General features: G+C 55.5%; 3 protein-coding genes across 6 annotated transcripts; 1 reads left to right on the top strand and 2 right to left on the bottom strand.

Annotated features, from left to right (window-relative positions):
- Positions 1–232: 232 nt before the first annotated feature.
- Positions 233–10,979, bottom strand: KIF7 (kinesin family member 7). 3 transcript variants are annotated; one of them, XM_051796941.1, is made up of 18 exons: positions 10,518–10,979; positions 8,987–9,187; positions 8,322–8,733; positions 7,232–7,763; positions 6,779–6,916; positions 6,409–6,633; positions 5,789–5,961; positions 5,402–5,508; positions 4,937–5,092; positions 4,434–4,636; positions 4,125–4,322; positions 3,782–3,907; positions 3,283–3,459; positions 2,786–3,001; positions 2,358–2,564; positions 1,690–1,888; positions 1,448–1,597; positions 233–1,262 (listed from the first exon to the last, which is right to left on the bottom strand). In XM_051796941.1, exons 1-18 carry the CDS (start codon positions 10,816–10,818, stop codon positions 877–879), a joined length of 4,107 nt encoding a protein of 1,368 aa, XP_051652901.1. In that variant the 5' UTR covers positions 10,819–10,979; the 3' UTR covers positions 233–876. The 3 variants fall into 3 exon arrangements, 2 of the variants coding, with proteins under 2 accessions (XP_051652901.1, XP_051652902.1); XM_051796942.1 differs by having other exon boundaries at positions 233–1,259; XR_007906168.1 differs by lacking the exons at positions 233–1,262; positions 1,448–1,597 and adding an exon at positions 1,993–2,191 and having other exon boundaries at positions 1,789–1,888.
- A 377-nt stretch (positions 10,980–11,356) lies between these two features.
- LOC127475304 (ras-related and estrogen-regulated growth inhibitor-like protein) lies at positions 11,357–14,677 on the top strand. The gene is made up of 4 exons (XM_051796978.1): positions 11,357–11,842; positions 12,216–12,269; positions 12,530–12,606; positions 13,136–14,677. The coding sequence occupies exons 1-4, from the start codon at positions 11,704–11,706 to the stop codon at positions 13,559–13,561; spliced, it is 696 nt and encodes a 231-aa protein (XP_051652938.1). The 5' UTR covers positions 11,357–11,703; the 3' UTR covers positions 13,562–14,677.
- Positions 14,678–14,764: 87 nt separating this feature from the next.
- PLIN1 (perilipin 1) lies at positions 14,765–23,471 on the bottom strand. Of its 2 annotated transcripts, XM_051796960.1 has the most exons (10): positions 23,245–23,471; positions 20,681–20,968; positions 19,949–19,992; positions 19,130–19,328; positions 18,919–19,001; positions 18,345–18,597; positions 17,897–18,159; positions 17,242–17,376; positions 16,312–16,545; positions 14,765–15,822 (listed from the first exon to the last, which is right to left on the bottom strand). In XM_051796960.1, the coding sequence occupies exons 3-10, from the start codon at positions 19,976–19,978 to the stop codon at positions 15,445–15,447; spliced, it is 1,575 nt and encodes a 524-aa protein (XP_051652920.1). In that variant the 5' UTR covers positions 19,979–19,992; positions 20,681–20,968; positions 23,245–23,471; the 3' UTR covers positions 14,765–15,444. The 2 variants fall into 2 exon arrangements, with proteins under 2 accessions (XP_051652920.1, XP_051652919.1); XM_051796959.1 differs by lacking the exon at positions 23,245–23,471 and having other exon boundaries at positions 19,949–20,024; positions 20,681–21,352.
- Between the last annotated feature and the right edge of the window lie 229 nt (positions 23,472–23,700).

Raw genomic sequence — 23,700 nt, 5'->3', positions numbered from 1 at the left:
CCCTTCTCCCTTGCCCTTCTTAAAGCAAATACCTGGGCTTTCATTTCTTGCTCTGCCAGAATTAAACTTATGTCCCCCTTCCTGAGCTGTCAGTCACCCTTATATACATACTGGAAGTTCTCCCAGGAATATAAAAACACTGCTTAAAGCAGCTTATAGTCTGCAACAGGAAAACAGAACCAGAGTTACTTTTATCCTGGATGTTTCAGACAATTCTGCTGGTGGCTGGAGATGCTTTTCCTGTGGCAACTTAATGTAGGAAGCCACCTCTAGTAGGGAGCACTTAAAGCAGATCTTCAAACCTTAAGGCAACACTTTAAGAGCAGCTGAGTTCCCATGCAGTGAGATTAAAATAAAGCTCTTTTCTTGTGTACCTGGAGTAAGTGACCAGTGGACCCTATGCCAAGTGACTGCTTCATAAAACTCACTCTGCTTTATTAAAAAAGTTATAGTAGAAATGTAAAAAACTCCAAGTTACTACAAAAAAAATGAATGTACAAGTTCTGCAGGACTGCAGAGCATCGCCCTCCAAGGCTGCCAGGGCTGAGCAAGCCCTGCAGCAGCGGTTTCCAAATTGTAAACAAGTTTTTAGTGTTAAGAGGCCAGGGTGGAGGGTGTATCCTGCTTCACAGTGTTTCAGCTGCTGCAGGGGCAAAGTGTCCTGTCAGTGCTGTCTGGACTGGCAGCAACATGGAGAGTGCAGGCTGGTGCTCCCACCTTACATGCTTATGATGAAAGGTCACCTTTCTTTTCCTCAGGCCTCTGAAATGGAACAGGGTTGGAGCCAGGCTGGCTTGTGGGGCAGGAAGGCACTCAAGCTATGTCAGCACTACCTGCTCCTCCCTGCCCTGTGCCAGGTGGATGTTAAGCCGGTGTCTAGAGGGGGTTTTTCCTCACGTCAATCATGGCTGGGTGGTGAGGCACTGGGCTCATGTTCAGGCTGGCTCTGCGCAGTTCCCGGCGGGGCTTGGAAGCAGGAGCGAGGCTCCGGGGTGGGTGCAGCTCGTGGGGCTGCCCCGCCCTCAGCAAGTGCTCCACATCCCTCTGCCGGAGGTCCCCGGGGCTGTCGTTGGGCAGGGAGGAACGTCTCCATGTGGAGGGCAAAGGGGCATGCACCAGGTCCCTGCTCTCCTCCCTGACCCGATGGCTCTCTTCAGTGACAGCCAGAGGCACGGGCTGTTCCCCAGGGCTGGATTCCTCACAGGTCCCGAGCACAGGGGCAGCTCTGTCCCCAGCCCCATGAATGCTTCTCTCCATCCCTGCTGGGAAAAATTGAGGGTACAGTGAGGTGAGTATCAGGATCTCTACTTTCCTCATCAGAACTGGTGCCTGTAGAGCACTTGCTGAAAGACCTGTACCCTCACTGCTCCAAGCTTTTGGGATGGAAATTGGAACTCCCTTTTAACTTGGCAGGAACAGCAAAGCCCCAGCCTGGGTTTCCTCTCACCTTTGGCCTGTCCAGGATGGAGGTTCATGTTACTCAGTCTCTGGTTCAGCTCCTGGTTTGCCCACATGTAACGGCTCAGCTCCTTTTCCAGCACCTGAATCCTTGCCTCATACTGCAGCCTGCTGCTGGCCAGCCCCTCATCCATGTGCTCTACAAGAAAAAACAAGGCCACTTCAGCATGCAAGACCCCTGAGAGACAAAAGCAGTGGCACTGCTGCTAATGTTGGGGGCTGAGGGGTTACCACGGCTCTGCTGCAGCAGTAACTGCATGTTCTGCTCGTGCTCCTTCTGCTGCAGGGTGAGCTGCCGGTCCATCTCCAGGCGCTGGCGCTCCACGGCCGCCTCCAGCCAGTACACCAGCTGCTGCTGCTCCTCCAGCTGCATCTCCAGCTCCGAGAAGGCAATGTGCTGCCTGTGCTGATCCTCTCGCAGGGTCACCACCTGGCCAGGGCCCAAGAGCAAGGAACACTTCAGCTCCTTCAGCACCCCGGAAGATCTCCTGCCCCACTGAGCCCCAATCAAGTTAGTTTTTTGGTACAGCTTACAAAGGTTAGTAGTGCTGGGATGTCAGAGCTGCCTCGTGGAGGGAAGAGCAAGGTGTGGCTGCACTGATGTGGCAGAGCCACTGCACGGATCCATGCATCCTATGATTAGTTAAGCCCCTCTCCCAGCTGAGGGTCATGGTGCTGTGGCTTTGTGGCCTGACTTTACAGGGCAAAACTACAGTAGGAGGCAGGGAGAAAGCTTGAATGAGGAAAACAAAGATTTTGGTCAGATCATCATTTCTGTTAACAATTCCTTTCAAGCCATGTTATATTAACTGTGTGTTCTGGCTGGCTAATAATTTAATCAGTAATAGCCAGTAAATTAACTACAGCTCCCACCAGCACAGAGGGCATTTGTGTCCCACCTTGTCAAAGTACTTGCAGAGCAGAGCTCGGGTCTCGGAGGAGGAGAGGTAGCTGAGCTTGGCCATGAGGTTCATCTCACACTGGGACAGCAGGCTGGCTGAGGCCCGCAGGACTCGTTGCCTGCACGTGATGGACTCATTCTTGTACTCGATGGCTGCATCCAGAGCCTCGATTGCCTCATCCAGCTGGAATAAGATCCGTTCCTCCTGCCAGGGCAGAGCTGCAGTTAATAAGGAGCAAAGGGTTTGCTCTGTCTCACCCTGCCCCAACCTTCCCTGTCATCTCAATAGCGCCAGCGAGAAGCTGGGATATGCACAGTTTGGGGATGTGAGGAAGCATTTGCCAACAACCCTGTGCTCTGGTCTTTACTTCTCTCGTGCTACCTCACGCTGTTGCAAGCAGAGCGGCCCAGCCCAAGCAGAGGTACCTCTGGGGACAGCAAGGTGCCCTGACGCAGCTTGTTGTCGAGCTCCAGCCTCTGTTTGAGCAGCTGGTCCTTCTCCTGGCGCAGGCTGTTGATCTCCTGGCGGATCTGCTGCTGGTCGTGGGCGCTGCCGTGACGCAGCTGCCCGTTCTTCTCAGTCAGTTCCTTCTCCAGGTGCTCCAGGCGGCTGGACACGCGCACTATGTCATCTGTGAGGGCCTGCAGCACAAGGGGATCTGCTCTAAAGGCAAGTCAGGCCCTCAGCCCCTTTCTCTGTAGGTCAAGTGACCCCACAGTCATAAGCCAAAGGCTAACGAACCAACTAGCTCAGAGGCACAGCACAAACAGGCTGTTACACAGAAGCAGATTTCCACTCACTTCCCAACAACACTTTGTCCTGGCCTGCAGCCCTCTGCTGTAACCAAGATAGCACCCAGGTTTTCCAGCCTCCACCTCTGCTGGAAATCAAGCAAGGGGTTGGGGTGTCACTCTTGTCCTACCTGGCTGGAGCGCAGTCGTTTGCTTTCCAGGCCACTCTTTTCCTGCAGCAGGGCTTCCTTTTTGGCCACGATAGCTTCCCGCTTCCTCAGCTCATCTTCCAGCTCATCCAGGGCTCGGCGCTGCTCAAGAACTTTATCCATCTCCATGTCCAGCCACTTCTTCTGTTCCTCAATTTTCTGATGGAGAGAGAGGTAAAAGGCATGTGTGTGTGTGTGTGCAGATAGCAGCACCAGTGCACAGGACTGCTAAGAGCAATGGGGTTGAGACCAGAATGAGAGTCTCGATTCCATCTCTGCTACTGACAGCACAGACTTGGCTGGTTTTATCCTTCCAGCTCCAAGATCTAAGTCTTCTGCTACTAGATGCAAGTGATAGTATGGGCTGTCTTCCTCAAGGGCAGGATGAGCTGAGGTCCCTGTTTTCAGATCTCCCCTGTCAGCCTACAGTCTGCCAAGCATCCCCTCTGAGCAGGAAAGAGGAGGCAGACTCGCTCTGTACCTGCTGCTGCTCCAGGCTGATCACGGAACCGTTGCTGCCGCTCCGCCGCTTCCTCTGGAAAGCCGCAATTTCCTCAGTTTTGATGCGCAGGATTTTCTGGTGCTGCTCGTGCTTCAGTTCCAGTTCCTGGGTGTGAAAGAGCAGCCATGAGCATGGAGGGAGCAGAAGATGTTTGCCCTACAGCCAGGGGCTGAGGGACAGGTTATGTTCTCCTCTAGCTCTTTGGATATTCTCTCTCCACCTCCATGCTCTGAGACCCCATCAGAGCTACCAGCTTGCAGAGCCCACCCATTGCCAACCTCACAAATACCACAGTGGCACAGCTGCCCCTGCCCATTCCTACCTTGACTCGGTGCTGTCCCTTGTTCACCTCTGTCTCCAGCCGCCGTTTCTGCTCGCTCTCCTCCCGCAGCCGCCGCTGCAGCTGCCCCTGCTGCCGCCGCATCAGCTGGATGTTCCTCTCCAGCTCCTGCACCCGCTTCTCGCTCTGGGCCGAGAGCGACACCAGCCTCTCTGTCGCCTGCTTCTTCTTGCACAGAACCTGCCAGAGGGGAAAGCTGCCCTTGGCCTCGGCACCTCCCCCATGCCCTTTGCAGAGGAGCCCCCAATCTGCCCCCGCTCGCTCTGAGTGGCCAGAGCTCTCCCCACTCACCTGTGCCTTGCTCTGCGCGGCCGCCACACGTGTGCGGTACTCCTGCAGCTTGCGCTTCTCCCCAGGATCCCACGGCTCCTTGCCCTCCAGCTCCTGGAGCTGCTTCTGGCTGTCACTCAGCTCTGCCCGCACCTGCTCTGCTTCCTGCTCCAGCTCGCTGATCTTCTGGCTGTACTGCCTGTTCAGAGCCTGGGCGTCCTTGCCTGCAACACAGTCCCCTCCCTCACAGCCAGGATCCTCACCTTTCCTCTCTCTCCCTCCAAGTATTTCTGGCTACAGAGACCAACTGCTCCCTTTCCCTCAGCCACTCCATGGAAGGGAGAAACTAGTGGGAAGGGTTTCTGTCAGCTAGAGGAAGGGAGAAACAGGGCTCCACTATCTACAGGAGAAGGGGCTGAGCACAAGCAACGCAGGAAGATGAGGATGGAAGCACAGACCACACATCATAACTAGGAGGCCATTTCATGGGAAAGGGGTGCATTTTCCGGCCAGTAGCTCTGCACCTGTCTTAATGAGCTCTGTGATCAGCTCCTCCTTCATGCGGATGTTGATCGCCAGCTCTCGGATCTTCTGCTGTGCTTGCACCAGCCTCCACTCAGAGTCCTTTCCTGACAGACGCTCCCAGTAACTGACCAGCGGTTCCCGCTTCCCACAGACCTCTGCAACACAGATTCCCAGGTAAGGAAGGCCTCATCTTAGTAGTTGGGTGACAGGACAATCCGATCTCACATCTGTAGCCAGAGTCTGGCACAGCATCACCCAGACTCACCTGCAGCTTCCACCAAAACACACACTCTTGCCAGAACTCCTAACCTCAGGAGTTCAAGTTTCTCCTTAACAAAAGCAGCTGGACTGTCATCTGCTCCAGTTTTGTCCTCTGGGATTATCCAGGTGGGACATCAAGAGCACCCAACGAAGTACCCAGCAGCCTGCAGGAGACTGCCCAACAACCTATGGTTGCTACTTGCCTTTTGACAGCTCCAGCTGTTCCTCCTGAATCAAGTGGGCGTTGCCTCTACTTGGCTCCTCACTCAACATGCAAATCTCTTTTTTGCTCCAATTTTGGATCCCATTTCTAGAAAAAGCAGCAAATTAATCAGTTTGGTCTGGGCATTGCTACAGCTGTTCCCAGTAAGGACCCTTATGATCTACAGACTTCAGAAGGAGATGAAAACAGTAGCTGTGGTCAGGAAAGATAGTAATTAGCTCCCCAGGGAGCAGTAAAATATCTCAGCAGAATCACTGACCCCACAGGCAGCATTTGCTCTCAGATGTGAGAGCTGAGCTGCAGTGGTGGGACAGCCTGTCACACAACTGACAGGGCACTGCACAGGGCTGGGACAGCCCCAACTCACCGGCGCTGGGACAGGGACCGCTTCTGTTCCCATTCCACCTCCTCTCCTGAGGACAACTCTGATGGCCTCTCTGAGTCCTGGCTGAGCTCCCTCCTCAGCACCACATCTCTGACCTCAGGATCACCAGTCAGGCATTGTGTGTGGTTCGGGTGCCATCCTGCCAGCTCCTCCTCCTGGAAGGAGAAGTTGCTGTTGAGTTGCTGGGGCATGGAATTGGAAGGAAAGGAAACATGCTGCATGAGAGCCAGTGTCAGAAAAAGCAGCTCCCAGCTGGGCATCACTGATAGACACAAAGAGAAGCAAAAAAATGGAGTTGAGCCTATTTTCAGTAGCACTGGTGTGTTGCCAGACCCAGCTTCCTGCCCTCCTGCCTTCTGCTGCTCAGACACTGAGCAAATCTGGGACTCACCCATAACATCAAAGTAAAAGCCTCACTATTGAAGCTGGACCGTTTTTGCCAGAGTTGTGAAACTCCCCGGATTTGAACATGGAGTGCAGTCCTCTGGACTACACTTCTGACAAGGGTCACGTTCAACAGCAGTGAAAAAGCAATTCCTGCAGTGGAGAGCAGCCAAATGAAGAGGCAGCAGTTCTTCAACAGCACAGCCTTGTGCCCTCACCTTCCTGCAAAGGGCTCTTCCACTCTGCTCAGGAAGGAGCCCTGCGAGAACTCCACCAAGGCCGTGGGACGAGGCAGCATCCAGTGGGGCCGTGTGAGGTCTCTGGCTGGCAGTCACCAGGTGAAGGTTTTCCAGCAGTCCTGGCACACACAGGTTTGGCATTGCCATCTCCAAGCGCACATGCAGCTCTGAGATCTTATCCTGCTGCTCCTGCAGTTTGTCACTCTAGGAAACAATGAGAAAAATGTGGTTATATACATGTTGATTTCGGACCTGCTACAGAGGAACCTGAAAGCTGCGCTGGGCTTCTCTGGGCAGGACAAGGAGGAGTGGGGCAGGTCCTTACAAAGAGAGCAGAGACCAGAAATACCTGCAGCTTATACTGCTCCATGGCGTCCTCCAGGGCAGCCAGGAAATCACGGTTCTCCTCCTCCAGGCGCTCCACTTGCCTCTGCAGTTTGGCCACCTGCTCATCTTTGACGGACTCACATTTCTTCTCGGCGTTCACCTGCTCCCCAAAATACACGAGAGGCAGCGTCAGCATCCACCTTTGCCCTTCCCTTCCCATGCTGGACTCTGCAAGGGCATAGCAGCTCTGCAGACCCAGATTTTTCCTGCAAAATAAATCTCTCAGCTGCAGCTGAGTCCAACTTCTTCCTGCCTGCCGGGACGACCATGTCTTTCTGCCTCCCTGTGGCCTCCTGGATAGGATTATTCTCCTCCTCTCTCTCTCCTGACCCTTCCATCATGCCACACTGGGGCTGCTGCCTCCAGTGGCCGCCAGATGAACCCAACCTCAGAGCTGCAACACCCCAACTGTTACCTGGGCTTTTGCCAGCTTTGAACTTTGTGCCTCAGCGCTTTGGTCCTCCATGGAGGTGCTCTCAATGCCGCTGTCCAGCCCGGCTGAGGTCAGCTCACTCCTCTCGCTCTCCACGGTGCACAGCCACTCCTTGACCCGCAGGATCTGCTCCACTGTCAGGTTACTGTCCTCCTGGAGCTCCATCAGCAGCCGGTACGCGGCGTCGGTGCAGGTGCGGTAATGGGCGCACTCTGCCAGCAGCCGTGCCGTGGGGTCGGGCGCGCAGCGCTTGGCGCTGCCTGAGCGGTTGATGATGCGGGTCTCGGAGCGCTGCCGCTGCTCCAGCGCCTTCTGCAGGTTCTTTATCTGCAGGTGAAGCTCCTCAATGTGCTCCGTCTCCTTGCGGCAGTTCACCACCGCCTTGTTCTGGATGTTCTGAGCCCGGTTGGCGTAATTCAGTGTGTTGAGGCTCTCGTCGAAATCGGAGGAGGATGGGCTGACACAGGCTATCATCACAGTCTGGGCGTTCCCCCCCAGAGAGTCTTTCAGGATCCTAGGGAAGAGCACAGTGATAATAATAGCTGAAATACAAAAATAACACAGGAATCAGTAGGTTTTCAATCTTTTTCAGAAGTTAAGCTTAAGGAAAACAATATTCTTGTTCAGTAGTTGGTTTGGTACTAGTGAGGTGAGTGGAATCATTAAGCGGAGGATTTACAGTTTGCACCATGGCAAGTTTCCATCTGAATAATTCCTGAGGCTCCCCGGCTGTGATCACTGCTAGCTAGGCACGTGCTGCAAGGGATCCTGCTAGAGATTGCAAAGACCACCTGCTTGAGCAGAGAACTAACTGCAGGCCATCAAACAAGCCTACGGGAAGCTTTTTTTATTCCCTGCCAGGCAGGAAGCATAGGAAAACCCACGGTGGCACCCCATCTCGGCTTCAGCAGCATGACTCATACAAGCCTTGTCTTTGCAGCGCTGCAATGAGCTACTGTCATTTCTATCCTGGCCTCATTGCTCCTCAAGCTTCCTTAAATGAAAACCTGCAGAGAGGGTAAACCTGTAAAATGAGCCCATAAGACATGGGGTGTCCTGGTCCCAGAGGTACCTGGTGATTTTGGAGTCCCTGTATGGGATGTGGGTGGTCTTTCTCCGAGGATCTCCCAAGGCACTGATGACGTTGCCCAAGGCCAGGAGGCCACAGTTGATCTGGATACTCTCCTTTAGTCTCTCCCCTGTGTTTCCTGTCTTCACAATTCGCTCTGAGCCTGCCAGGTCCACAAAGTGAAACTTGGAGACCAGGACCTGTCCGGCGGCGGGGACGGAGGGCGGGCGGTGGTGCAGGGGGAGGCGTCCAGCCCCACGCCGCTGCTCCATGGTCACCGTGAAGATGGTGTGCGAGCGGCTCGACTGCCTGTTGATGTGGGTAGCTCCCGTGTGCTTGGCTGTGTTCCCCATCTCCAGCAGGCTCAGCACCTCATCCAGCCCTTCCACTTCCGACTCCTTCACACCGCAGAGCACTGCAAAGCAAAGGGAGCTGTGCTTGGGAGGGATGGGCTGCCCAAGGTTGCAGCTCCTCTGCACAGCTGGTTCTGTCACCCTGCTCATACTGTGCCGTGCACAGACCAGCTTTCAGCACTAAGCACAGCAGTCTGCTGCAGGAGATGGACAAAGGGATGGAGGGAGAAGACCTGGCTCTCTCTTCAGAGATAGATAACCCAGCCCTGGCCTCTGACATGGGGAGAAAAGGAGCCCGTGCGCAGCTACACATACCAATGTTCCCCTTGTCATCCTCCCGGATCTGGATGTCTTTGCTGGCTGTATCCACCTGCAGCAAGTCCCGAAACTCCTCCTTGTACACTTCCAGGTAGGACACTCGTACCGTGTAGTCGATCAGGTCATTCTCATCGATGAGCCTGAAGGCCTCGGCCATGGCTCGTGGGATGATGCCCTGCTCATCTTCATTGATGGAAGCTGGCAAAGAGAGGCACAGGGTCACAGGGAGCAGGGAATGTCTGGGGACAGAGCCATAGACAGAAGCCTGCCAGCACCATACATCAGCTGGAAAGGAGCAACCTCACAACCCTCCCACAGCTCAACCCTCACAGCCCGGGTTAAACATCCCACAGGACCTTTGGGCAAATCCTATCCCACTGCCGTGCTGGATTCCAGCAAAGCTGCTCATTTCCAGTCCTTCCTCAAGAAGGCTCAAGAATGCTCCTTAGCATTTTAGCACATAGCAAACACCATGCCTGCAGCTATAGTGTGCTGTCCTTTGAAGCCAGCATGACTCCACTTTTCCCTTCTCTGAGAAGTTTTTTTTTGTGCTTGCAGCCTGCAAGCAGCACTCTGCTGTCTGAGTTTAAAATGGTTTTCCTTTTTTCTCCAACAGCTGTGTAAAAAGGTGATTCCCAAATCTGGTGCAATGATAGTCTAAACTGGGAAACTGAAAACAGAGGTAGACTGAAAGTATGGAAACAATTCAATGTTTACAAACTATGCAACTAACTAAAGCTGACTGAAACATTTACTGTATGTCCTCTGAAAGAGATCACAATGCTACTAAACCAGGATGAAAAGTTTTTCCCCAATTTTTTCCCATAAACAAACTAACAGGATTAACCCCTGCAACTCTCACTCTCCTTCAGGTTTATTTCAGGACCTAGGAAGATCACCACCACCTCCAGAGCAGGTGGAGGACCAGGTCCTGCAGTGGAAAAGGAGAAACCCTACATGCTGTGATCCCAAAGGTGGTTTCCCTGGGGGTGGTTACAGCAGCATGGGTGGAGAGAAGGAAAGGCTGCTGGAGGGAAAGGATGGGGAGGGGTGGTACAGGAGTGGGGTTGGGCTGGTGGGGGCTAACAGGGTGGAAGGGTTGGTTAGGACAGTGATACTGGAAGTGATGGAGATGCTGCTGCTGTAGGGTTTAGATAGAGAGCACAGGTGCTGAAATGGGGGTGGATGGTGAGGCTGGAGGGTTGGGAGAGATGGATGGGATGATGGTGGTGGTGGTGGCTTGGCTGGGGATGGAAGGAGGTGGGGATGGAAGAAGGTGCAGTGTGGGACTGCTGGGGAGAGCTGGGAGTGGTGGGAATGCTGGAGGGACAGAGACGCTGGCGGAGCAGAGACGCTGGCGGAGTAGGGATGCTGGCGGGGCAGGGATGCTGGCGGGGCAGGGATGCTGGCGGGGCAGGGATGCTGGCGGAGCAGGGATGCTGGCGGGGCAGGGATGCTGGCGGAGCAGGGATGCTGGAGGAACGGGGATGCTGGCGCGCGCGGCGCTGCCGGTTCCGGCGCGACTCACCTACGCTGGCCTCCCCGATGGTGTAGGTCTTGCCGGAGCCCGTCTGCCCGTAGGCGAAGACGGTGGCGTTGAAGCCGCGGAAGAAGGCGCGCAGCAGCGGCTGGACGCAGGCCCGGTACACGGCCGCCTGCCCCGCCGCCTCGGGCAGCACGGCGGCGAAGCGGAACCGGCGGCGGCCCAGCGACACCTCGCCGGTGGCGGCATCGCCCCGCAGGCAGGGCCGGTGCCCCCGCAGCGCCTCCCGGGGCAGCAGCGGCCGCACCCGCACCGCCACCCGCACCGCAGCCCCCTCCGCCGCCATGGCCGCGCCGGGCGCCCCGCGATGGCGTCAAAGGCTCCGCCCGGGCAGGGGAAGGAGGGAGGGAGGGAGAGAGGGAAGGGAGGATGCGGCGGGGTCGGGCGGCCGGTCCTCGCCAACCCCCAGGCAGCACCCGGGAGAGAGCGGCGGGGGGGAACAGGGGATGCGGGAGGGCTGCGGGGGCTGTGCGACGGGTCCGGGCAAGCGGTGGGTGCTCCCGACAAGCTCCGTAGCTCCAGAGATGCTCCATCGCTTGGGAGATGTTCCATCATTCGTAGGATGCTCCATCACTCACAAGGGACTCTATCCCTCGTGCGGTGCTTCATCACGTGTGGGACAACGCTCCGTCAGTCGTGAGATGCTCCATCTCTCGTGAAACAATGTTCTCCAACCCCGTGAGGTGCTGGAGAGTCACTTACAAGGGGCTTCATCTCTCATGAGGTGCTCCGTCCCTGACGAGACTCTCCAGCACTTGTCAGACACTCCTCCACTCCTCGCGGGCATTCCCACGGTCGCCATGGGGAAGGGACAAGGGGCTACGTGGCGCTGCCAAGGGGCAAACTGCTCGAGGTGCAGGCGTGGGCACCTCCTGGGATGCAGTTTGCAGAGCAGCTGGTGCAGACAGCCGGAGCTTCCCGGCCGCCTGCTGCGCTGGGGGCTGGCACGGCCGGCTCCAGGCACTGACGTATGTTCAGGACAGTCTGAGCGATGACAAAGTTTTTCATCCGGCTGCCTGCAGTTCCCTCTGCACCGCCCCTGCGGCTGCGGGGAGGGGTATGGTCCTCGCGGGTCCCCTGAGTGCCGTGGGAAGCACTGGACTGTCGGCTGTGCCGAGAGGAGTTGTACACACACTGCTGGGACTGCTGGAGAGCCACGGCCACGCTCGGAATGGGGCTCCGGCTGCCTCTGCGCCGGAGCACCAGCTTCACCCCCGACCACCCTGCCCTCATGGAGGTGCCTGGCCCCACTGCCCTGAAGATGGAAGCAAATGTCCTTGTTATGGGAGCGGACAATGTGGGGAAATCAGGTGAGCTGGGAGCATGAGGTTCCCAGGCTGCAAACTGCATCAGTGTTTGGAGAACCAGAGCAGCCTGTGGAGCAAACTGGTGAGATGGGGCTGAGCCCTTGTGATTTGAGCTGGGGAAGGTGAGCACAACCTTGTAGGCATCGGATGAGGGACGAGGGAAGGTATTTTCCACTGAGCTGCAGTTTGCTGATGCGGTGGGGTCGTGCTGTGCCTCTGCTCCGCTCGCAGACTGCTGGTGGCCAGGGGAAAAACAGAAGCCGTTCATGCTGTTGGGAGTTTACAGGGGGATAGTGCCTGACTCTGCTCTGAATCTAGAAAGGAGAATTCTTCTGGTTTAGGGTTATTCTGGTGATTCTTATCTTTCCCTCTGCAGCTCTGACTGTGCGTTTCCTGACCCGGCGCTTTATCGGGGAGTACGGAGACATGGGTGAGTGCCAGGCCAGGTTCCCATTAGGGACTGGGGTCAGGAGGCAGCCCTGCTTCTGCCCACAGGATTTCCTTCCTGCCCATCCTCTCCTGCCTTTCTCCAGAGCCTTTGCCTTCTCCCAGAGGCTCAGTGGTTGTATTTATTCGCTGAACCATCTCTTTGCTCCAGAACTGATTCTCTGGGGTGCAGAAGGTCCCGGGTGACAGCTGGTGATACCATGAGGATAACATTTTTTTTTTTTTCTGGGGGGGGGGCGGCAGAATTCATCTACAGCCACAGCGTGACGGTGGATGGCCGAGAAATTCTCTTCCACATCTGGGATGCCCCCAATTCTCAGGTGAGAGGACTCCACTCCTGTCACCCATTTCCACTCCAGGGACAAAAAACGCTTTATTGAAAGTTACCTGTGGGAAACCACAGGCTGGGAGCTCTAGTTGAGCAAAGCTCACACATCAGAGGTGATCAAACCCTTCTCGTCTGCCGAGCATGGGGCAGCAGCATTGCTGGCAGGGTAGCAATAGTCACTGTAGCCCATGGTCCTGTGACTGAGGACATTGAAGCTGAAGCACTAATACTGCCAGCCCAGAGTGAGGACAGGACTGTGCTAGAGAAATGGAAATGCTGCTCTGAGGTCCCCATGCTGTTTTCACCTACAGCCTGCAGTGCTTGGCAGCTTGGTGAGGAGGAGAGGACAGTGATGCTGAAGGCCAAATTGTCCCCCTTGGTGAGGACTGCCTTTTCAGTACTCCTCTTTCTCTCTCCCCTTTTGCTGTTTGTTAGGCTTAGGATTGCTGCACCCTCTTCTAGCAGGTAGGTGTGGAGGAAGGGAGCCAGATAAAAACGCCCTTCCTTTTCTCTTTCCCCAGGAGCAGACAGAGGATGGCTCCTCAGAGGAGAAGCGAATCCAGTGGGCAGACAGCTTTGTCCTGGTCTACAGTATCTGTGACCGTGCTAGTTTCAACATCCTGCCCCTTAAAATCCAGTTCATCAAGGCAGCCAAGGAGGGGCAGAGCCAGGAGAAGGTGCCCATCGTCATTGTGGGCAACAAACGGGACCTGCACCACCAGCGGGTGGTGTCCAGTGAGGAGGGTCGGCTCCTCGCCCTCTCTTTAGACTGTGGTTTCTATGAGGTCTCTGCAGCTGAGGCTTATCATGGGGCCCTCATGGTCTTCCATGGACTGGCCAAGCGCATCCCAGACACCAAACTGGCACTGAAAAAGGGTACAGGGATCCGTGGCATCGTCAAGACCATGTCGGCTGTGTTTACCCGCAAACGAACGGACTCCCTCTGAGCTACAGCGTGGATGTTGCTGCTCTCTGTGCTGCCCAGCTGGGCCAGGCCTCCTCCCTGGGTGCCCATGGAGGTGGTGTGAGTCTTTCCATAAGTACGATGGGTTCCTTGCTGTCCTTCTAATGTCAGGGTCTGGGTGTCCTGCCATACACAGCCGACGCAGCCAAGGACTGAATGCATTACTCTTGGCTCTGTGATGGGACAGAATCTCTACTCTCTGCTGTACCAGCTTTTTAGGTGCCTCCTGCTTATTCCTTCTATCCCCCAACACTGGAAACCACTGGGCGATTTTGCCACAGCTCCAGGCAGCAGCATCTCCAGCTCCTGCAGCAGGAGCTGCCCAGGCTGTCGGTAAGCAGGGGTGACATGCTGCTTCTGTACAGCACCCTAGTCCTTGTCTCTCCACTCCTACCCTGGGATCCTTATTCCTGTTAAACGCTCGTCAGGATCCTCTCCAGTAACCCTGGAGCACCCGTGAGCTGGCAAGGTGGGGGTTTCTCTACCGGGAGGCACTGGCAGTTCCCACGTGTGTCTCACCGTGTCCCAGAGCCCATGGCTCCGGCTGACCCTGGAGGTCCTCGGTGAGGGCTGATGCCTCCCATCCCACCCGCCTTGCTTTTGAACCGTCCTCTCTCCCACAGCCTTTCAGTGATCACAGCCTTTCCCTTGTGCGAGTGAGCGCTCAACAGGCTGTGCCTGGGAAAAAACAGGCACTGGGCTTGTTCCCAGGATGGGGATGGTACCGCAGGCCTTCTCAAGACACTCCTTCTGTAAGGCTGCCTCTCCCTGGGGAGGAAAGGAGGTGGGAAAGGGGGTGTCTGAGCTCGTCGCTGAACCCTTCTGCTGCTTGGAGGTTTTTCCTGCCTCTCCCCAAACCCTTCCCCTTGTGCCCTGGGAAAACTGTGTTGGAAGAGGGTTTGTGTGTGCTGTATGGACACTTGACTTCTCTGCTGTGTTCTTCTGGAAATGCAATAAATTTTGTTTGGCAGGAAGCCCTGGCTCCTTGGAGCTGTGAATTCATACTTGGGGCATGGGAAGAAGCACGTACTGTACTGGGCATGAGCACCCACTGTCCCTGTGGTAGCTACTCGAGGGTGTTTCCCGCACCCACTCCCTTGGCCCTGGTTTGGGGGGTCTCACCCCACTCTGTTCCCTTGGTTTGGTGTCTCACTCCCATAAAGCAGCTGAGCAGATGGGGCGAGCAGCAGGTAGGAAGGTTTATTATTGCAGTGAGTACAAGGCATTGTGGGAAGCCAGGTGATCCTGTGGGAGAGGGGCTCCAGGAGCTCCACCTGTTTTCATCAGTCATTTTCCTGACCCCACCATCTATCCCACCACCAGCTGGGAGGGAGATGCCCTGGGCTTTCCTACTCATGAATCCTGCTGGTCAGTGGGAATCTTCAGGCCCTCAATGGAGGAGCAATCTGTGGCCAGGGATGGGCCCTGCAAAGGGAGATGGAGGGAGGAAGGACAGGGAACCAGGCTTGCTATGGTGATATTTGATGGCTTTGCTGTCCTCCCTGCTCTCTCAATGTGAAGCCCATATAAGTCCATGCTATCTGCTCAGCAGGGACCAGGGTAACCCAGTGCTAGCCCTGGCTGGTCCCTTTTCCTCTTTTCTGGTCTCACCACTCTTTCTACACCTCCTTCACCTCGCCGCTCCCCTCTGGTCCCACCTCCCCCTACCTTCTCCTTCTGGCAGCAGGGCTTTTGTCTGCCTTTATTACCTCACCCTGACCTTGATGCACATCCTATGGCCTGTCTACCACTTACAGCTCCTGTCCTGGTACAGGGGTGCATGTGGGCAGCTGGCAGGGGGCCTGGGCAAAGCGTGCTGTGGGGGGATTAGAAGGGGGGTGGGATGTGCTTGTCCTCCCCACTAGCTCAGTCTTTCTTGAAGACAGGAGTGTAGAGGTTGCCATAGTAAGCCCGGCTGTACATGGGCTCGGGGCTGAAGCGGTAGGAGCCCTCACTCACCCGCCTGTTGTAGGGGGAGAAGGCGGATTTCCGCGGGAAGGGGTACTCGGGCTCGAAGGCAGGGCTGCGGTAGTAGTTGTGCCGCAGGAAGAGGGGGTCCTCGAGCCCCAGGAAGGAGAGGGGGTGATGGCCACGGTACCGCCAGTCACCTCTCAGCTGGGATTTCTCCTCAGCGGAGGGGGCAGCAGCCTTGGTGTCCTCCTTCTCTTCCTTCTTCTCTGTCTTCTCCGGGTCGGACTTGCTGCCCTTGGGTGCCTCTGCTTCCTTCACTGACTGCCTGCGGAGCTGAGAGATTGGGTGAGGACCCAGCCAGGCTGTACCCACCTGCCAGCCCTACCCTACCTGTGCTACACAGCCCCCCACCCCAAACTGGGAGAACCTCAGGATAAGCCAGTTTGCCCCCAGAGGGGCAACCCCTGAGCAGCTGTGGTGGAGAAATGATCCCAGGGGAGCAACAGGGTGGGGTAAAGAAGAGGGGACATAGTCTCAACATGAACTTGCACCTTCCCAGAAATGTGTGGTCACACCCTGGCTTGGAAATGAACTGTGTGAAGGTGCCACCACTGTCCAACCTATTGCTTCTATTGGGGAACTACTGTCACAGCTTGGGGGATGCTTCAGGAGGAGGGTGGGACTGAGGTGTCCTCACAGCACCCCATCTCCCCACTCTGGTACCTCCTGACATTGCCTGGAGCTATGAGATGCTCATGGGAGGAGGCTGGGCAAAATGGGGTTTGCTAGAGAGGGACAGGACCTGGCTGGGGACAAACTCACCGGCACGAAGCTGTACAGGGTGCCCAGCAGATGCTTAGGGGCACTGACGAGGGTCCCCCCGAGAGCATCCACTGTTTCCATGGCCCTGGACAGCCTGCGGGGGGTGAAGAGGATCAACCCCTCTGCTGCATCCCAGGCCACAGCTGGGACCTTCTTCACAGTGGAGATGCCGGAGGCGCAGGCGCTTTGCAGGTTGTGAGCCACGCTGCCCACCAGCCCAGGGTCCTCCCCTGCCTGCCAAGAGAAACCAGCTCAGCTCTTGATCCTGGCCCCTTCCCCACCGGCCCCTTTGGGTGGGATGGGCTGGCCCTGGGCTCCCCTTCCCCTTCACAGCTTGAAGCCTGAGCGCTTTCAGCTCACTGCTCTGGAAGAGCCACTGCAGCCCTCTGCAGCAGGGTCGCTCCCTGTCCCCACCAGCTCCCCCCACTCCAGGCCCCCGGGGACCCTCTGCTCCAGGCTGTGCTTCCGCTGCAGGCAGAGGCGAAGGGCAGTGACCCCAACCTGCCGCTTCCCGTCCCCATGTCCCAGTGGAGCCAGTGCTGGAGACTGTTCCCAGCCCCTTCAGCTCACACCACCCCTTGCTTCTGGGACCATGGCAGAGGGGTCAGGAGTGTTCTGGGGCTCAGTTGTGAGCTCTGTGCTGACACCCCACAGCTCCAAAGGAGTCTTGAACATACAAGACAGCGTGACCCTGCCTGGTACAGAGGCTGCCCACAGCCCCCAGCTTTGGGGAATCAGGGAAGAGGACTGCTGGGACTGCCCCCCTGCCAAGCCCCCAACTCATCTCCTCCAAGCTGCAGTTCAGGGTTCAGTGGGGATGGGGGCCTGTTCCCCAGGGGTGTGGGGGAAACAGCCTCCATGCTGGCATGGTCCATGGGTAGGAGGATGCTTTGGGGTATCCCTAGCTCACTGCCCTCCTTTTCTCCATACCTTGCTGTGGTTGTTGTCTTTCTTCCCTGCCTTCTCCTGCTTCTGCTCTGCTGCCTTGCTCTGCCGCCGGGTGCTGCTCTGCCCGTCACTGTGGGCCGGCGGTGCTGTGGGTATGCTCGGCTTGGCCAGGCTGCCCTGGAAGAGCAGCAAAAAGCCATCTCTCAGAGGGAGCTGGCAGGTCCCATCCACTCCATCCTGCTTAGCCTGAGGATTTTTCAGGGACCTTGGGGTGCACAGGGAGCAGGGAGTTCATTTGTGTACCCGAGGAGAAACCCAACGGCAGATGGGAGCTCTGGGATTTTGGGACAGGCCAGGGAAGGGGTTCCCACTGCAGCATGAGGTGGGAAAGGGGCCTCTGTCTCCTCATCCCCTCTAGGTCTCTGGAGGGGCTTTTTGCTTTAGGAAGGATGTTATGGCAATGCCATAAATCAGCAATTATACACTGGGAGTCTGCTAAAAATAACTTGTCCCACTGATGTGGTACATGGTTGTGTGTGAATATCACGCAGGAACCAATGGCCCCACCTTGTCCTGCTGAGCAGAAACATACTCTGTGCTTGGACTTCCTCCAAGCTGCCTGCAATGTCTCATGTGAAAATTAGCTCCAAAGAGGGTATGGGGTACAGAAACCCAGCAGGTGGGATTTGGCACTCACCACGATGGGGATCCAGGTGGCCAGCTCCTGCCCTTTGGTTTTGGCACGCTGGAGGCTTTGAGTGGTTTGCTGGTAAGCACGGTGGGAGACAGAGCTAACCAAGGCACCAATCCGGCCCAGGGTGCTGGGAGAACTGGGAGTGCTGGGTGCACTGGGTGTGCTGCAACCACTGGGAGCACTGGGAGCACTGGCAGAGCTGGCAGTGCTGGCCTGCTGCTGGGAGACCTTTGCTGTTGACTGATGTTTCTTTTTGGGCTTCTGATCTAAAAGGCAGAAAAGCACAGGCAGAAGAATGGTGGAAAGATTACGAGCTGGTGGGACAACCCTCTGAGGCAGCCCTACACCAAAATCCAGGGGCTGCCTCCTGCCTCATCCACTCCACAAGTGAGGAGCTGCCAAGCCAGCCATCACCAGACACCCTCAGAGGGGATTTAGGTATCAGGACTACCTGCTTCTTCATCCTCCTCCGGCAGCAGGTACTCCATCAACTTCTCCAGCCCTCCCAGGGCTGTGTCGACCCCCGCAGCTGCCATCTGGGTCACCGAGTTTTTCCTTGTGTACTTTGCCGTCGTTTCCACCGTGCTCTTGGTGGCCTCATAGCCCTCCGCTGCCAGCTCTATGATCTTATCCATGGAGCTGCCAATGGTGCTTTTGGCACTTTGGAGGGGGCAGGAGATGGTGTCTTTCAGTTCAGACGCAAGCTGCCAGCAGAGAGATGGAGAACAGCCCTGCTGGTGAGCTTGGGGTGGCATGGGACAGCTGGGGGAACCACAGGGACCCCAGCCATAGCCATGCCAGTAAACAGCTCGGAGAGGGGTATAGCAGCTCTCTCCTGCCTGGGCTGGAGGTAGCTGGCAGAAATGGGACACAGGACATTTTTTATCTGTATCTGGGAGCCTTCACTTAGGCTGCCTTGTTTTCCACCCAGCAGCCCCTCACCATCCAGAAACAAGACCAGAGAAGATATGCTGTGGGGTCTGCAGTGGGAGCGGGGGTTCCAGATTGCCCCGCCTATGACTTACCTTATCAACTGGATACTGCAGGGCAGGGATCTTCTCCTCCAGGTGGTCCAAGCCACGGCAAGCCAGGTTGTTGGCCACAGCAACTACCTTGGGCAAAAGCAAGGTAAGAAAAGTACCCCGGGCTGTCCAGGCACATGCTCGTGCCATCACTGTCCCACCAAGGGAGGCTCTGGTGGGCACCCCTGCCATGCCCCCCAGCACTGGCACTCACACTGCGGCTCCAGCCTGCGCACCACGGGCTCCATGCCCCACATGGCCAAGGCGCCAGCGCCCTGCACGCCCCGCTCGTACACCTCACACACCGAGGCCATCAGTGGGTGGGCCTCCTTGGTGCTGGTGTAGGTCCGCTGGAGGCTCTCACAGGTTGAGCTCACCACTGGCAGCTGCAGGACCCTCTGCAGCACGTTCTCCTGCACATCAGATGGGCATCAGTTAGCCAACAGCCCTTCCCTGAGGAATGCCCCATCACCCGCACACTGGTAGCATATGATGTGTTTCAGAGAGCACAGAGGACCTCGGCTTGCACTGAAGGCCATTTCTCAAACCCTATGTCCTGTAAGACATAGCCATGGACAAGCAGGCTGTCTGCTGCCACTGAAGGAGGGGGACATCACAGGCAGTGTTGGAGGGATGACAGTCCCTACTCTTCCCATTTCCTAAGCCCAACTGTCTGAGTTCTCCCTCTGGCTTTCCACTCTGGTGGAAACCTCCATGTCTGATGGAGGTTTGGGGCTACAGTGGGGCCACGGATGAAGGACAGGCACTGCCAGCAGCTGTCACCCAGGGCTCACATCAGCTCAGGGTTAACCTTTTGGAATCTGAACTATTTAATTTCAAGCAAGCAAAAAGGTTTATATTTTCCCTTTGATGATGCTCTACACTGTTGCAGATAAAGATCCATAAAGAGATAACACAGTGACATGTGGGACAGTGTGAGATGTGACAGCTGTTCACCTGGCAGAGTTGGTATGTGCTACCTGGCCCCCTGGCACACTTCTGCCCTCCCCTCTCTCCCTCTTCCCGCACCCACCTTGGCACTTCCACTCTTCTTCACCGTCATCGTGGCGCATCCACCTGCGAAGCAAAGTTGGGAGCCGCAGACCCCACTGCAAAGGCAGGGCTGTGCTCAGGCTCCCTCCCTCAGTCCTGCACCCCTCCAAGCACAGCAGGGCTGGGAGCTGGGCTGAGACACACACCTCCCACGGGTGCAGTGGAGGTGGCATTGCCCAATGCTTGACTTTTTACCAGTTAAGCTGTAAAACCAATGTCTCCACACAGCCCTCCCCTGACAGTGTGTCCTAACACCTAAAGATGCACAAAATGAGCTGAGAGACATGTAGTTAGCAGTAGTTACAGTACAGGCAGGATAAAGGGCATTGGCAAAGCAAACTCAGAGTAACCAGGGTGCTGACAGATGTGCATGAGAATAGATTCAGGCTCAGAAAGAGCAGAGAGGTGCTGTGGGTAGGGATGTGGTGAGATGTCCAGCTGAGGTCAGCATCCCATCCTCATACATCTGCTGTTTGTAATGTCAGTGCCTGTTCCTGTGCAGCTCCAGCTTGATGCAGGGGACAAAAGCACTGCAAAACACTCCCTTGCACTGCTCCTGGTTGGGTGACACCGAAAACACAACTCCAGCTCCCAGCCCCAGCACAGGCTCCCTTTTCTTAGCAGCAGATGAAATTCTGGAGATCTAAAAAGAGTGAGTGATCCCTCCTTTCACCCCCCAGTCCCACTGAAGCTGTGGGCACAAGCTACTCACCGAGGGGCAGCCCGTTCCCAGCAGAGCAGGAGCAGAGGTTGGTGGCTGCACTGTCCCTTCACCCGGGTCCTCTGAGGGTGATGCTCTGTGCTCTGGCCACTACCACCACTACGAGGCCCCACCTCCCAGTTGCGTGGGTTTGGAAGCTGACAGATTGTGGTGGAAACTGGCCAAAAAGTTCCCTGAAGCCACCGTAATTGGGAACAGATGATGGCAGAAAATCCCCTTTGCTGTCTTCCCTGCACAGCCTGTGGTACAGCTGGGATGCACGGGGATTTAACACCACTCCTTCAGGATAAGATGAGAAGAAGCTGCCTTTGGACTTCACCAGCTCAAAAGCAACAGATCATGAGCAGCCAGGGAGAAGGTGTAGAGTCAGGCAGAGTTTCCTAAGATATTAAAACCTTCCTGCATTTCTGTAGCCCCTGTTTTGCCCCATGGCAGACCAGGATACCATCCCCTGCTGGGAAACCTAACACAGATCAAGAACATAGTTTCTCCCCAGGAGAGTTTATTGAGCAGAAGGAGCAGAAGGCAGATGTAGGGGACACATCCTGCATTAAACAATCTGGTTTGGCCAGGTCTGCAGTTTCTAAGAGGATTCATTGGTCTTGGTGAGGAGGTTTTTAGCTGAGGGTCAGGGCAGACACTGCATTAGGCAAGCTCTAGGCATTTGGACTAGACAGAAATGGAGGAAAAAAATCAAGTTGGAAGTGATCTCTGGAGGTTGCATTACTTAAAAGTAGGGCTACCCTCAAAGGTAGATCAGGGTGCTTAAGATATTCTTCAATATTGAAAATCTCCAAGGACCAGATTCCCATCTCTCTGGGACTTGTGCTAACTATAATAAGGGTAAACTAGCTTTTCCTTATGTCCAGATGGAATTTTCTCTCTTGCAATTGGTGCCTGCCATCTTCTACTTTTGCTCTGTGCACCTCTGAGCAGAGTTTGTGCTCCAGTCAGTGCCGGTACAGCATGTGCTTCATTCCTCTAATTGCTTATCCTTTCAATGACTGATCCTCTGCTGGACCCTAGTTGATCTCTCCTGTGCTGGTGGGACCGAAGTAGGACACAGTTTCTCAGATGTAAGCTCACAAATGCTTCATAGAGGAACAACTGCCCTCCTTGACATGCCAGCAACTGAAACGCCGCTCTTCCATGGCCTCGCTGCACGGGAGGCACACTGACAACTCATTCCATCATCAACAAATCCATTTGTGGTACTGACTGGAATAAGAAAAGACATCACCTGCATGGAGCTATATCAGGTCTTGGTTATTGACTATGGAGACCAAGGATGAGCCACACTGAGGACAACAAAGAGGACAAGTGCCAGAGGACAAGGCAATAACCAAGGGGATCAGTGCAGATGAGTGATCCAGGCAGCCTGCTGACACGGGGCTCCTGTGTGTCCTGGACCACCTGGTGTGAGGCAGGGAGACCTCTGGCACATGGCTCAGAATGCCTTCAGCTTCCAACCACCCCGTGCAGGACACAGAGGTGTGAACCCAACATGACTCCATGGTTCCCTGCTCCTGGCTGTGCTGCCTGTACATAGGGGTGGGAGACTTCCCAGGGACATGGGAAAGCCACACATGGGAGGTAAATACCCCCCCTTCCTCCCCAAAGAGTCCAGAGTTTGCTTCTAGCCTGGGGTCGTGCAAAGCTTGCAGGCCTGCCTTGCTGGCTGGGTACAGAGGCACATGAATATGCTGGGCTGCCTCCAGCTCAGCGCTGGGGTGAGTCCCTGCCCTCCAGACAGCGGGACAAAGGGCATCAGCCTGCTCAAAAGTTTGCTCTCTTGGCACTGAGACTTTTTCCAGCCCTGCTGGCCTGGCTAAAAGTGCAGGGGGCATGCCAACCTCCTCTCTGCCTTGGCTGGAGTCAGGATCAACTGAAAACACAGCCTTTGCCCTACTAACGCCTTCGATCAGTCCCTCCCCTTCCTCTGGGGCAAAGGCTGTGCCAGCCCCAGGCTCTGCAGTGCAAAGGTACCACGGCCTCCACCACCCCACCGCTCCAGCTCACACCAGAAATGCTTCCTGTGTCCCTGCAGGCAACATTTAGAGTTCTGTGGATCTGTGGGGTGCAGGGAAGCAGTTTCACACCCTTGCCTCTGCAGTCTCCTCTGTACCATTAACATACCACGGTGAGGGGATAAGCCAGATCCCCAAAGCCCAGCAAGACTTCTTTACACTTTGGTCTGGGAGGGGGCTGGGGAGGTAACTCCATTTCCATGCAGGATCAGCAACCCCATAACCGCTGCTGACAGATGCCTGTCCAGTTTTTTTTTAAGCACTGCTTTCCAGGGCAATCTATTTAGACTTTTATTTTACTTGCAGTTCAAAAATTAAGTGTGATTTAATTCTTTGCTGCAATATAATCATGTTACCTCCTGGATGGATTTAGAGACCAAATTATTGCCTTTCTCTAGGCAGAAAACCTTTTAGACACTTGAAGACCTCACACACCCTCCCCTAGTCACCCTTCCTCTACAGAACTGGTTCATTTGGTGTCTCCCTGGAACTGTTGGTTTTTAACGTTTGATCATTCCTGCCACTCACCTGGGAACCCTTTGGAATTCCTTGAAATATCATCCCAAGCACAGTGTTAACAAGGAAGGCCTTGTCTGTAAGCAGAAGATGACCATTCTCTTGCTAACTGTTTCCATTACAAAATGTGTATAAGGCCACTAATCCAGGAGGAAACTCTTGCTAAAACATTGCTGAATGCAATGCTTTATACATTGTTCAGGAGCTGACATTTTGGAGCTTCCAAGGTCGTGAGGCCCTTACTACAGGGGATAGGAGCTAACAGTAAACTCAGTTTAATCGTTATCCTGGCTCCACCCCTCGCCATCTCTACTGGAGATGTTACCCTTTGCTCCGTGCCCTGAATTGGCATTTATCATTAAATTATGACCATCCAAATGAAAAGATGTTTATAAGATACTGAAAATGCAGGTGCACCCATTCCTTTCACCACAGCTTGCCTACACTGGGCACAAGTTCCAACCCTCA

Source organism: Manacus candei, unplaced genomic scaffold (genome assembly GCF_025592945.1).
Source record: "Manacus candei isolate 608988 ecotype Guabito, Panama unplaced genomic scaffold, ASM2559294v1 h1tg000046l, whole genome shotgun sequence".
Lineage (NCBI taxonomy): Eukaryota > Metazoa > Chordata > Aves > Passeriformes > Pipridae > Manacus > Manacus candei.
This window is presented reverse-complemented; position numbering and strand designations above follow the sequence as displayed.